Source organism: Carassius gibelio, chromosome B3, assembly GCF_023724105.1.
Source record: "Carassius gibelio isolate Cgi1373 ecotype wild population from Czech Republic chromosome B3, carGib1.2-hapl.c, whole genome shotgun sequence".
NCBI lineage: Eukaryota > Metazoa > Chordata > Actinopteri > Cypriniformes > Cyprinidae > Carassius > Carassius gibelio.
In genome coordinates this window covers 48,838,692-48,851,609 of record NC_068398.1, presented here as the reverse complement: position 1 = coordinate 48,851,609, position 12,918 = coordinate 48,838,692, and the positions used below count along the sequence as shown (strand labels likewise).

At 38.6% G+C, this 12,918-nt stretch overlaps 1 protein-coding gene across 2 annotated transcripts; it reads right to left on the bottom strand.

Moving 5' to 3' along the window:
* Positions 1-3,723: 3,723 nt before the first annotated feature.
* On the bottom strand, positions 3,724-12,202 carry proza (protein Z, vitamin K-dependent plasma glycoprotein a). 2 transcript variants are annotated; one of them, XM_052550823.1, is made up of 10 exons: positions 11,992-12,202; positions 11,712-11,808; positions 10,422-10,591; positions 9,638-9,662; positions 8,977-9,090; positions 7,559-7,687; positions 6,653-6,768; positions 6,187-6,301; positions 5,778-6,103; positions 3,724-5,173 (listed from the first exon to the last, which is right to left on the bottom strand). In XM_052550823.1, the coding sequence occupies exons 2-10, from the start codon at positions 11,785-11,787 to the stop codon at positions 4,967-4,969; spliced, it is 1,278 nt and encodes a 425-aa protein (XP_052406783.1). In that variant the 5' UTR covers positions 11,788-11,808; positions 11,992-12,202; the 3' UTR covers positions 3,724-4,966. The 2 variants fall into 2 exon arrangements, with proteins under 2 accessions (XP_052406783.1, XP_052406784.1); XM_052550824.1 differs by having other exon boundaries at positions 11,712-11,804.
* Positions 12,203-12,918: the final 716 nt, after the last annotated feature.

Genomic DNA, 12,918 nt, shown 5'->3' with positions numbered 1-12,918 from the left:
ATTGTATTTTGCTTTATTTCTGATAAACACAGGTTGATATATTTTTGGCAGAGGTACAGTGTCCTTACATAATTCAGCCAGAGAGTGGCACAGTGATATTTCCAAATAAATAGATGAGTTACAGAGGGAAAAAAGTTTAAACAATGAGAATATAAAGATCTGTGCATTACTGAGAATAAGAAATTAACTATATTCTGAAGAGTTTGTGTTGTAATACAGAACGGTAATTGTAAAAAATGTTTATGTATTCTGATATTTTTTCCTAAGAGATAGGAGCACAACTCATTCAAACACTTAATAGAAATGTAATAGTTAGAAATGTAATAAATAAAAATGTAATATACCTTAATTTGGTTAGCGACATATTTAAATGTTGATGGAATAAAAACTTTAAATATACAAGTAAAATCCAGAAAATGGTTTTAAAAGTTGTAATTTTGAAAATAGCACAATCTAGGACCTTTATACAGTGTGTGCTATCATAAAGACTGCAACTCTATCCTTCGCGGACTTCATCTGCCTTAAATTAATCTATACATATAACCTGATTATAGGGATAGTTCACACAAATAATACTCACCCTCATGTCATTCCAAACCTGTAAGACAGTTCACCTTCTCAACACAAATTAAGATATTTCTGATGAAATCCGAGAGCTCTCTGCACACAAACAATTTTTGTCCTGATTTTCAATCACTAAAAGTTTTGTGAAAATTGAAACAAATGCTCAGAAATGTTTTGGGGAGGAGTCGTAGACCTACAGCCAATGAGAGAGTAGATACAGGGCAAGGAAATGTTTTGGGGAGGAGTCGTAGACCTACAGCCAATGAGAGAGTAGATACAGGGCAAGGAAATGTTTTGGGGAGGATTTGTAGACCTAGAGCCAATGAGAGAGTAGATACCAATGAGAGAGCAGATACAGGGCAAGGAAATGTTTTGGGGAGGAGTCATAAACCTACAGCCAAAGAGAGAGAAGATACAGGGCAAGGGAATATTTGGGAGAGGAGTCACAGACGTACAGCCAATGAGAGAACAGATACAGGGCAAGGGAGTGTTCGGGGTAGGTGTCATAGACCTACAGCCAATGAGAGAGCAGATACAGGGTAAGGGAACAGTCAGGGGAGGAGTCATAGACCTACAGCTGATGAGAGAGCAGATACAGGGCAAGGAAATGTTTGGGGTGGAGTCACAGATGTTCGGCCAATGAGAGAGCAGATACAGGGCAAGGGAACGGTCAGGGGAGGAGTCACAGACCTACAGCCAATGAGAGAGCAGATACAGGGCAAGGAAATATTTGGAGGTGGAGTCAAAGACGTACGGCCAATGAGAGAGCAAATACAGGGTAAGGGAACAGTCAGGGGAGGAGTCACAGACCTACAGCTGATGAGAGAGCAGATACAGGGCAAGGAAATGTTTGGGGTGGAGTCACAGATGTACGGCCAATGAGAGAGCAGATACAGGGCAAGGGGATGGTCAGGGGAGGAGTCACAGACCTACAGCCAATGAGAGAGCAGATACAGGGCAAGGGAATGGTCAGGGGAGGAGTCACAGACCTACAGCCAATGAGAGAGCAGATACAGGGCAAGGGAATGGTCAGGGGAGGAGTCACAGACCTACAGCCAATGAGAGAGCAGATACAGGGCAAGGGCGTGTTCGGGGGATGTTTCATAGAGCTAAAGCCAGCAAGAGAGCACATAAAGGTCAAGGGAATGGTCAGGGGAGGAGTCGTAGACCTACAGCTAATGAAGGAAATATTTGGGGGTGGAGTCACAAACGTACAGCCGATGAGAGAGCAGATACAGGGCAAGGCAACGGTCAGGGGAGGAGTCACAGACTTACAGCCAATTAGAGCACATAAAGGGCAAGAGAACGGTCAGGGGAGGAGTCACAGACCTACAGCCAATGAGAGAGTAGATACAGGGCAAGGGAACGGTCAGGGGAGGAGTCATAATAGATCTGCAACAGAACAAGTATGGCTTCTGGAAGCAACCATCTCTTTCTTATCTTTATTTTTTGCTGTACCAGCGTACAAAAAGCTTGGATGATTAGCTTCTTGCAGGCTTAAATTTCCATCATGCAGAAATCCAGTCTCACACAAGAACTCCTGTATCACGGGTGATCTTACGTAATTTCCTGCAGCACTTCTTGCATGTGTTTGGCTGTGAAATGTAGTTTGTAGACAAGACAGAGTTATTGGTGATTCGTACCAGAGCCGGAGGAATCAACAGACCATGATGGATCAATAAGGATAAGAGGAGTCAGGGGTCTGTGGCAGTCATGTATATCACAACTGACCAGGAGCTTCAGGACAGGAACAGACTCTAGGATGAAGTCTGTGGCTGAATCGGCAATGTTTAGATCTTTCTAAACAAACAAGGGGATGCAGTTAGCTGTAATGCCAGCTTCACACACTCACAGAAAGTCCCTGGAGGACGATCGATGGTCAGAATTGATTTTAATGCTCATTCAATTCAGTCCTATACAATGAAATGAGGCTACTGTCTGGTTAATGTGTTTGATATACTAGATCTAAAAACTCCCACGTGTGGTCACTGAGAGGTCGATCCCTCTCGCAGGGGAGGAGGACACAAACAGCCACTAGATCCATCAGTTATTGGTCAGCTATTCTGTAACACTGCCAAAGATGAAGTTGAGTCTAACTGCAGGTTCATTCCAGTAACATGAGTAGAAATAAGGAGAATACGTTCCAAAGAGAGACAAAAACACTGAACACATGTGACATTAGATGTGTTCCATACATGTACTGTTTTAAATGTAGGAGGAGATCAAACCAGGTTCTATGTAACAATAGACAATGATATACACATCACTGAATTTGTAAGCAACGTATTTAATAATGTGTTAATTTATTATCCTGTTTCTCCAATGAAAGCTACATCAGAGGTGGACATTGTAAAGGTCAAAAGGATGAAGTGTCTCAGTGCAGTCATGAGAGATGTGGTTCATCACCTATTCAGATGAACTGATGAACTGACTGACATTGCTTGGACATTAAAGGCCTTGTAAGACAATATTAGTTGGTTAATAAATAAGATTAAAGAGACTTTTTGGGGGTTGGAGTTGAAGCATTCTTTGTATCCTATGTTTTGGAATATACTTTAGAAATTAAAGCCAATTTTCCACCAAAATTACTGGGAACAAGTTGTCCCAGGAAGTTTTTGCGGTCTGTATTTTCATTGTGGTCTAAAGTACTGTGAAGATTTGGTAAATAGTCTGGTGACATAGTTCTGCACACATTTCCCAAAACCAAAAATGCAAATGTCAGACTCCCGCGGACGAGTTGAGCTTTCAACTGGCTGAGGTCCTGCCATGAGGCCGTTCTACTGACATGTCAAACAACCAATCACAGTTTGTTTCGTTCAGCCTCAGCCAATTCAACCAATCAATGATGACAGGAGTGTTTCCACTTAGCCAATGGTTTGTGGGCATGACGTCTGAAACTGATCAGCTAAGTTCTTATAAAGGTGTTCAACTAAGTTCTTGCAGGAACTAGTTCACTAAAGCAAAGACCTGAAGGTCTCCCATGTCCTTCAGGATCTGATTTACTCTGTGGAATCAGCTGTAAAAGAGGATGAAGGTCAGAGATTGAAGTTCAATTTAAGATTATCCACACGTCAATGCTTTTTTGCTGAAGTTGCCATATCGGTTATGAATGAGTTTGTGTGTGAAGTATCAGCTTCTTAAGACAGACTTCAGTTTCGCTCTTATTTAATACTGTTTTTTATTTATGGTCCAGGAGTCACTTGTCCAATAATACAACATTTATGATAAAATACACAGTCAAGGTAAACTCAAGCAGATGTTCAGTTTTTGTTGGTGCAATCATTTCCAACATCAAGCTTATAGAAAGCTAGCTGTAATTGGTTTTAGTGTCTTATTTATGCCATCTGCAGTACTCATGCTCAGTTAGTAATACAATGGTCAAATATATATCTAATTTAGTAGTGATTTGGTACACACACAAAAAACCCAGAATAAAAATGTATGTCTGGAACTTAAATAATAATAAAAAAAATATGTATCAAGACCCCTTTGTTGCACATGCATTGTGTAACTCTGAAATATTAATCAGTGCATGTTACTTCAAATAAAACTAAATGTGTTTGTAATCAATGTGAAACGGTTCACTACAAGAGAAGTTCAGGACCTACAGCACAAATCGGATCACTTCTGAGGGGGTTTTCCAGAAAAACTCAGCTTTCCATTCCAAAAACTGATGTAACTTTCAGGGGATTTAAGTAGATGTAATATCCTATTTTCCAAACACATACTTCTAGGGAACAGGATATGTGACAGGGATGGCTTCACCGTATGTGTACACCACCACCCTACCGCTTAAAAAAAAAGAACATCACAGAATTTGCAATGGTTTTATCAGTTATTATGGATATTATACTGATTTTAATGGAAACTGTAATGGTGCCTATTGGTCTCTAATAGTATTTGGTCACCTTCTGTTGGTGGCTTGTTCGATCCACCAATACCTAATGCTACATGTCCCAAATCAAACTACAGGAAACCATTTTTAATGGTTTTAATGGTTTAAAGTTGATAGTTTGTAATGGTATTTGTAGTGGAAATCAACATAGAATTTCTGTGCTTTCCAAATCTTAAAACCAACTTTTTCTCATCTTACATGTTGATGGCTCCGCATTTAAAAGGATCTCTTTATTAGCTACAGGACTTATAATGGGACTCACAGATAGACACTAAATTATAAAGCCGTATTAATAGATACACCCTGAGTAAACAAGTTTTGGGTTTATCAACCGAGAGTTGAGGGTACATGTAAGTTAACCATGTTTTCTGGAACAGCCCCCCCCTCGACGAACTCTGACTGTTTCTAACGTTTATAATTTACTGTGTACAAGTGGGAACGAAGGCAATGTCAACTAAAACAAAAACAAGGTAGAAATCTATCGTACATGAATTATTTTCTCTTTCATTATGGGCGCATGAATGTGTTTAACCATGGCAAGAAGCGGGACACTTTCTGTAAGACATAACCGTTCTTGCAGTCGGTTCCTGGATGTTGGCTGACTATGCCGGTGAGGAAGAACACCTCTCTGTAGAGCGTGAGCACAGGACTGCCCTGTCCCAAGACGCAGTCTGCTTTAGCACGAGGCAGAGTACACGCCATTTTGTTGGTGACCTAAAGACAAAATAAAAGCACTCAGTTATAGGTCTCTCCTTTAAATACCTTTGATTCTCTCTGCTTTTACACCCGTGCTGTATATATCAGAAAACAAGACAAAAATACTGAGAAAGAGAGCAGTTTATTGCAGTGTATGCACAATGAATATCATGATTTTAAGATTTTTTTAAGACTTTTTGAAGCCTTCATTTGTGAAAGCGCTTTTTCAGACTTTTTTTTTAGAAGTTTTCAATACCTGCAAATATTGACCCTGTCTGTGAAAGTTGTTGCCCAAAGCTAGCTAATTCATGTTTTGATTGTTTGTTAGTCATCATCTCTGTAGCATCTCACCATCATCAACTGTTGGCCCCTTTAGAGTTTTAACCCAGACCCATTTTTTAAGCAACGTTGGCAAGAATTTTACTAAACTGGAAAAGTTTAGTTTTACTACTTTCTGAGAGTCCTCTACACCAAGACCATGGATGATTTTATGTTTTGATTCTTGGATAATAATACAGTTGTATGAGTGGATGATAATACGTTTGATTATGAGGAAAACCATTTGTGAAGTGGTTTCTTCGGGACCATGGGAACACAATAAAATACTGAAATGTCCACCAACCTGACCAGAGTGGCGCTGTGAGCAAACAAGCAGTTTGTCGTAGGAAAGGTGGTTTAACATGAGGTTCCCTTCAAGATCCGTTGCACCGGAAACTTCCTTCCAGCCGGTGACGACACCCATGTAGTCGCCCGCCATGAGCACACTGTCAGCGAAGTCTCTATCAGGCAGACAGGCTGGAAGCACGCTCTTCTTGAAGACCATCTTCTGCGTCAGCTCTACTACAGCCACGTCATTGTCAGGTTTGCCCTCAACATAGAGCGGGTGGATGTGCACCTGCTTTACCTGAAGCGTCTGCTCTCCTGCTTCGAATGAGGTCACCCTTTTACCTGTAGAACGCGACGAATGATCTTTTAAGCATGTTGGGAAACCACTGTTCATGCAATTTTTCCAAAAACCTGATGGTACTCACCCACCGCCACCTGAAAGCTGTCGTGCTTCCTAACACACTGGGCGGTGGTGAGAACCATGTTCTCTTTGAAGATCACCCCACTGCAGAAACCAACCGATCCACGTTGCAGCATCGCCTTTGAAACAATGAGTACATGCACACAATGTAAAGTACCTGCACACTGTAAAGTTTCCACGGCATCTAAATGTGACAGTGAGTGTCTTTAATTATTGTTTTGTGTATGTACAGAATAATGGTGTGTTTCAAAAACTGCTCAAAATTTGGATGTGAAACATTAGACCCTGACTTTGTTGGATTTTAACTCATTCAACTCTAACAGCACTTAATTCAAGTAAATATGAATGACTTGAGGATGGAATAGAAATCTGGTTTTCTATGAAATCTGTGAACTCAAATCTGCAGACTGGCTCTGACTTTACGTAAACAACAAACATGATGTCCTGAGGATCAAGTGTGGGTTGTTCACCTGCCAGGGACACTCTTCTTGGGCACAGGTGAGTCCTTGATAGTCTGACTGTGTGTTGGTTGACTGACGTCTGTCCCACTGACTCAAACTTGCCACTTTTCCACATGGAAACGTTACTAAAGAGAAAAGTAAATGTGTACTCAGTGATGATTCGAGGAACTCAATTCGAGGTTTAATTAAGTGATAGATAGTTGTTCAGGTCTGTCTATTTGCACATATTGCTATAAACTTGGGATCTCACATTTTCACTCTCCTCACTTTCTCTCTTCCTGCAACTTGTGTGAATGTGTGAGAGCGTGTGCTTTTAGAGTATTAGATTCACGCAATAAAGCCTTATTTATATTGAAAAGAGAAGTATCTTGTGCTTTGTGCTTACAAGTTAATGTCTTAAACTGCTGATCGTGTTACTGTGCTAAAGCTAATCTTAATCTTACATAGAACACTGTAAGCTGGGCTGTTTTTGACCATTTCAAATGGAAAATGCTTATCCTTGTTGACCATTTCTCTCTTCCCATCATTCTCTCCCTAATCAGTACTTAACAAATCCCATTCTGTGTTCATACAATGGTAAAATATGCACTTAGTTATGGTTCCTCTGTAAATTTATTTAGGTGTTCTTAAATATATAACCAATATCTAGGTATTAAACTAAATAAAAAAAACAGTACATACTGTACATACATAATTTTTATAAAACATTGCTTTATTGAAACAATAAAAAAAAAAATCATATTTTTTAGTTTACTTTTGCAAAGTTATTTTTAATATTATTTTAGTACTTATAATAATAGGAAAGTTTCATAATCAGTACAATTTCTCAACTCATCTGCCATCGTCAGCTGTTGCATTAACCTGTTTGTGCATTGTTCAGAAACTGATTGTGAGATAGAGACATTAGGCACTCACCAGCTGGCACGCACTTCTCTCTCTGCTGCAGTTTCCAGCCGTACGCACACGAGCACTCGTACGACTGATAGCCCGGCTTACAAAACTGACTGCACCCTTTGCTCTTATCGATTACACATATCGTTTGATCTAGATGTGAAGAAAAAAAAAATCTGTGAGAATCAACAACAAACTTCATTCAGCATTACATAACAAAGACAATTGAGAAATACTAATTTATCCTGTGGTAAATTTATGCTCTTGTGACTGACATGACAGGTATGAGTTGTTGACAGACCTCAGCATCTTTAGTCATTATGTTTATTTTTGCACCTTTCATGACTCTCAGTACACCTTAAAAGTCATCCTAAGAATATTAATATAACAACAATAAATAGAGCATACTGTAACATACATTAAGACAAAGAGGAATAAAACATTGCTTAGTACACGTGAAATTATAAATAATTTAAATAAGTTTTAATAAATGAGTTTTACAAAAAGATTTAAAGGTATGAAGCTTATTGCTGTTACAAATGTCCAAGGGAAGGAAATTACACAAATGGAGGGGAACCAGACCTTAACAAGCATAGATGGGTAAAAAAATAGACCGGACAATGGTCACAGAGAAGCTATCAAATTTCAGTTATACCACTATTGCGTTAGTGGTAAATTAGATGATAGTCAGTTTTTAATTACAGCAAACATTTGAACAGTGAAGGTGGAGGAAAGACATAGAAGATAGATAAGGCTGAGCATTGTCAGTATAGCAGTGGAAATGAATGCAGTACTTCCTAAAAATGTATAGGATTCCTTAAAATGGTGATAGATAAATAATAAATAAAAGAGGGCCCAAAACTGAGCCTTGGGGAACACCAGTTCTTAAACTAAGACAGACCTGTGCCCATTGCTCCAAGAGAGTCCAGCTTGTTTAGGAGGATGTTAAACGAGATTATATCAAAGGCCATACTTAAAATGAGCACTGGTTAGTCCTCACCACAGTTTTTTTATTAAATGCCACAAAAGTGGTCGTGGTGCACTGCGGAGAGGAGGGGGAAGAGTGGAGACAGACAACTTCGGATTCAGACCGGAAAAAAACAGAAGAGAGTGATGAATGAAGCTCCGTGATTAAAGACAAAGATGATGAGCAAACTTAAAAAATGTGTTGGAAAAGAATCTAGTTGACAAGTAGAGGATTTAGATTTCTGAATGATTCAGGTTATCTTGTCAAGTGTTGGAAGTCTAAAGGTAGAACTCCTTGAGTTATGTATGTTAAGAGATGTGTAGAGGGAAATCACAACTGGGGCGATTTCAAATTCTGGCGTTTCAGAAGGGTAGAAAGCCTAATATTAAAATTTTCTGTTTCTTAATCCCTTTTGTGTGTACTTTTGAACTTAATTGAAATAGAGTTCAATTAAGATGAGGGTTCTGTTACATACCTGTCTCACAGTTGATTCCTGAAAAGCCTGATTTACAAATGCAGTCAAAGCCCCCCACACTATCTGAACACATGGCTCCATTTTTGCATGGCTTCTCAGCACACTGGTCACCATCTAGCAAGTAAAACAACATCGGAGATGATGAATGTCACACACTTAAAACTTTATATATTTATAAATGTATAAAATCAGAATACACCATATCTTGAGCATTAGTACACGATTCTCTGAAAGGCTTGATATGTCTGGTCAATCGTAGAAATCCCATGTAATTACATAATGAACTGCTTTTCCCATTTCAACATACTTCTCACCTCTTGTCAGTTTCATCTAATAAACAGCTGACCTGGACATGGAATAGGTCCAATGTATTATATAGATTTCTTTAATTGATGTGATTTCATCAGGGCAACAAGTGGAACAACTGATCCCACTTGTCTACATATTTATTTCATTAAGGTACCTGAAATGCAGGGTTTCCCAACTCCAGTCCATTCAACACACTAAACAGCTGTTGGGTTGAACCAGGTGCTTTAATTAGTCTAACACATCTAACACATTTTGGTAGGTGGGTCTCTAGAACTGGAGACGTCTGGAAAAAAAACAGTTGACATGACTTTCTCACATGACCATCATGCATAATGCAACATTCACAACTTACCAATGTAGACAGACCAGAAGATATCCTGTAAAGAAACAAAAACACAATCCATTTAAGTCTGTACATAATAACGAGTGCAACTGTGAATATTAGTAGTAATATTCGACTAGAAGTGTGTGATATTCATACAAATGACATCTACGTTTTTTTGATAATGATAATTATTATACATTTTGAGTATGTGTTTTGTACTGGTATCTTAGATGGCTAAGGCTTAGTATTTGGAATGAAGATGCATTAAATATGCATGAAGGGGCCAGGTGTAAACTGTCAAGGTCCAGAAAAGTATGCAAGGCATCGTCAGAAATCTCCATCTGCCATCAGTGTCAGTTGCACTGCAAACTTATATTTGCACTATCAGGGTGTTTTTGCTTGCTTTGTGCAAAGTAATGGCATGCTCGATAATGATATGGTGATGGATAAATAATAAATAAAAGAGGGCCCGAAACTGAGCCTTGGGGAACACCAGTTCTTAAACTAAGACAGACCTGTGCCCATGTCTCCAAGAGAGTCCAGTTAGTTCTCACCAGTTTTTTTTTAAATGCCACAAAAGTGGGAGTGGTTCTCACCTCGTCAGAATACTCCATATGCCATCAGTGTCAGTCGCACTGCAAACTTATATTTGCACTATCAAGGTGTTTTTGCTTGCTTTGTGCAAAGTAATGATATGCTCGATAATGACTGCTTGCACATTGTTGCACAAATAATACATTTTCATCACAAAGAATAAATGTCACACACCCCAAGTTTAGACAAGTGAATTCAGATTAAGATTTAGACTCACTGTGCGATAATTATCCTGGAAGACTTCTCTTGCTTCTTCGTAATCACACACTTCCTCCAAACACTCCCTCTCGAGGCTGGCAGGGAGTTTAGTCTCTTCATCACCCGTGTTGGCTCTCTTCTGGCGGGAAATTAAACTAAGAGCATCCCACTTCTCCAGGAACACAGGAGCTGGGGTGTGTGGGGACAGAAATATTATTAAGTTAGTCAGTAGTGCATCCATTAAAAAAAAGAGTTCAGTGTGTTCAACACACCTATGAATCCTTTCGTAATGAATAACAGCCATTGAACACAATGTAAAGTGTAGACATCTTCATAATTCATGACACATCACTACCTCGATTACAAAAAGTGTAGAGCTCAGTCAGTTACTGACAGTTTCGGTGATTATAAAAGTAGCATTCTTTGCTCACTTTTGTTTATAACCCATTCACAATTTAAATATCTTATTTATTCATTCATTCATTTATTTTTTAAAAACTGAAATGGTCAACTTCAATATATACATTCTGCTATGGGATATATGAAATGTTAATAGAAAGTAATAAATAAAACAATTCTTTATTCGATGAATGTTTTATTTAATTTTTTTTTAAAAATAAGGCCTTGTATTACTTTGTAAACCAATCACATTATAGCCTTGATGATAAACTTTTTTGACATTGGGTCACTGTTTGCAAGTACAGCACTGTACTGTTAACCGAATACTACCTGTTACAACATTATCTGTGTCTAAATAAACCCCTTTTTTTCCCTAATTCTGAATCTATAAGAGGGCTCTGCCTGAAGTTGGCAACATAACAAGTACAATGGCGCATTTCTTAATGACGCCGCAAATCTCCGGCCCTGCTGTCAAAACAGCACACGGTCTCATTGTGATGATGTATCAGTTTTATTAGTTTTATTAAGATTTATATGAGACAATGTTTCAGAGCAATTTGTACAACATATTCTATAAAACAACCAAAACACTCCTTGCTAAACAGTTGCCAAATCCCGCGAGGCAAAGGCGGACCTGGCAACCCGAGCATGGGTTTGATCACGTGGTGCCTGTTTCTTTTCTCACCGCTTGTCTTGATCATCTGTGATGATAACGCATTTCATTTAAGCATTTTATAAGAGCTCTAGGGGACTTTCATTGATATGTCAGGCTCTCGCTTGATTCATTTTAATGGTTATACGCTGAACTTGCCAAAAGTCTGACAAAAACTGACGCAGGAGAATGAAAGACCACAAGAAAAAAAGAGCTCGTGTTTAACAGACAACAAAAGATTTAAAAGCATTAACTTACCTGTTCTTTTGTGCAAGTCAGCGGTCACAAAGCCAAACAAAACTGTGAGAGAAAACACTCTTCCGAGGAAAGCCATGATGACGGTCGACGCCTCTGTCTGTGAAATACAGGATCCTTTAACTGTAATTTAACTGTTAAACCCACGCTTGTCCTGAATGTTCAGCTTCCAGTTAGAATTAACATCACAATAATAAACAGCGGTGGGTTTTAACCGTAAAATGCAGTGTAGGTTCTCTATTGTTTGTTTATTATAGGCTGTTATTATATAACGGAGACTCACCGCTGTGCTTCTGGCGCAGATCTGAGCTCTTCACTGAGGAAACAATAATATCTGATATCAACTATATTATATTTCGTCCTGCGCTGACAATCTGCTGTCGCATCTGTTGAGGTGAAATGGTCTGTCAGGCTGACATCATAACATCTATTGTTGTTGTTTTGTACAAGTACGAGCCGTCCTGCGTTTGTGTGTATAACCACACGAGGGAGCAGTTGTAGCTTTCACTCAGGTCGGGCTAAACAATGAATTAATTATTGTAGTTCATATTAAGCCATAGTTCGATGTTTTCATAAGTTCGATCGTTTTGTGAGTGTTTTTGTAAGGTAAATACATTTGTATTTTTTTTTTTTAAATGTTAAAGTGCTTTTACAGAAGAGAAATACAAATATCACCGGCAACTTTAAAAACTTGAAAGCATGCATCATGTATTTTTAAATGTACAGTGTATGTAGATTTTCAGTAAATTAAAATCGTATGCAACATGTTTTATAAAAAGTAAGGCCACTTGAAAATGTCAACTGGTTAACCGCCAAAAAATTAGAAATACTACATATTTTATCCACATACAGGTCCTTCTCAAAAAATTAGCATATTGTGATAAAGTCCATTATTTTCCATAATGTAATGATAACAATTAAACTTTCATATATTTTAGATTCATTGCACACCAACTGAAATATTTCAGGTCTTTTATTGTTTTAATACTGATGATTTTGGCATACAGCTCATGAAAACCCAAAATTCCTATCTCAAAAAATTAGCATATCATGAACAGGTTCTCTAAACGAGCTATTAACCTAATCATCTGAATGGGAAGTCTGTGGGAAGGAAAAAGTGTGGCAAAAAAAGCTGCACAACGAGAAGAGGTGTCCGGACCCTGAGGAAGATTGTGGAGAAGGACCGATTCCAGACCTTGGGGAACCTGCG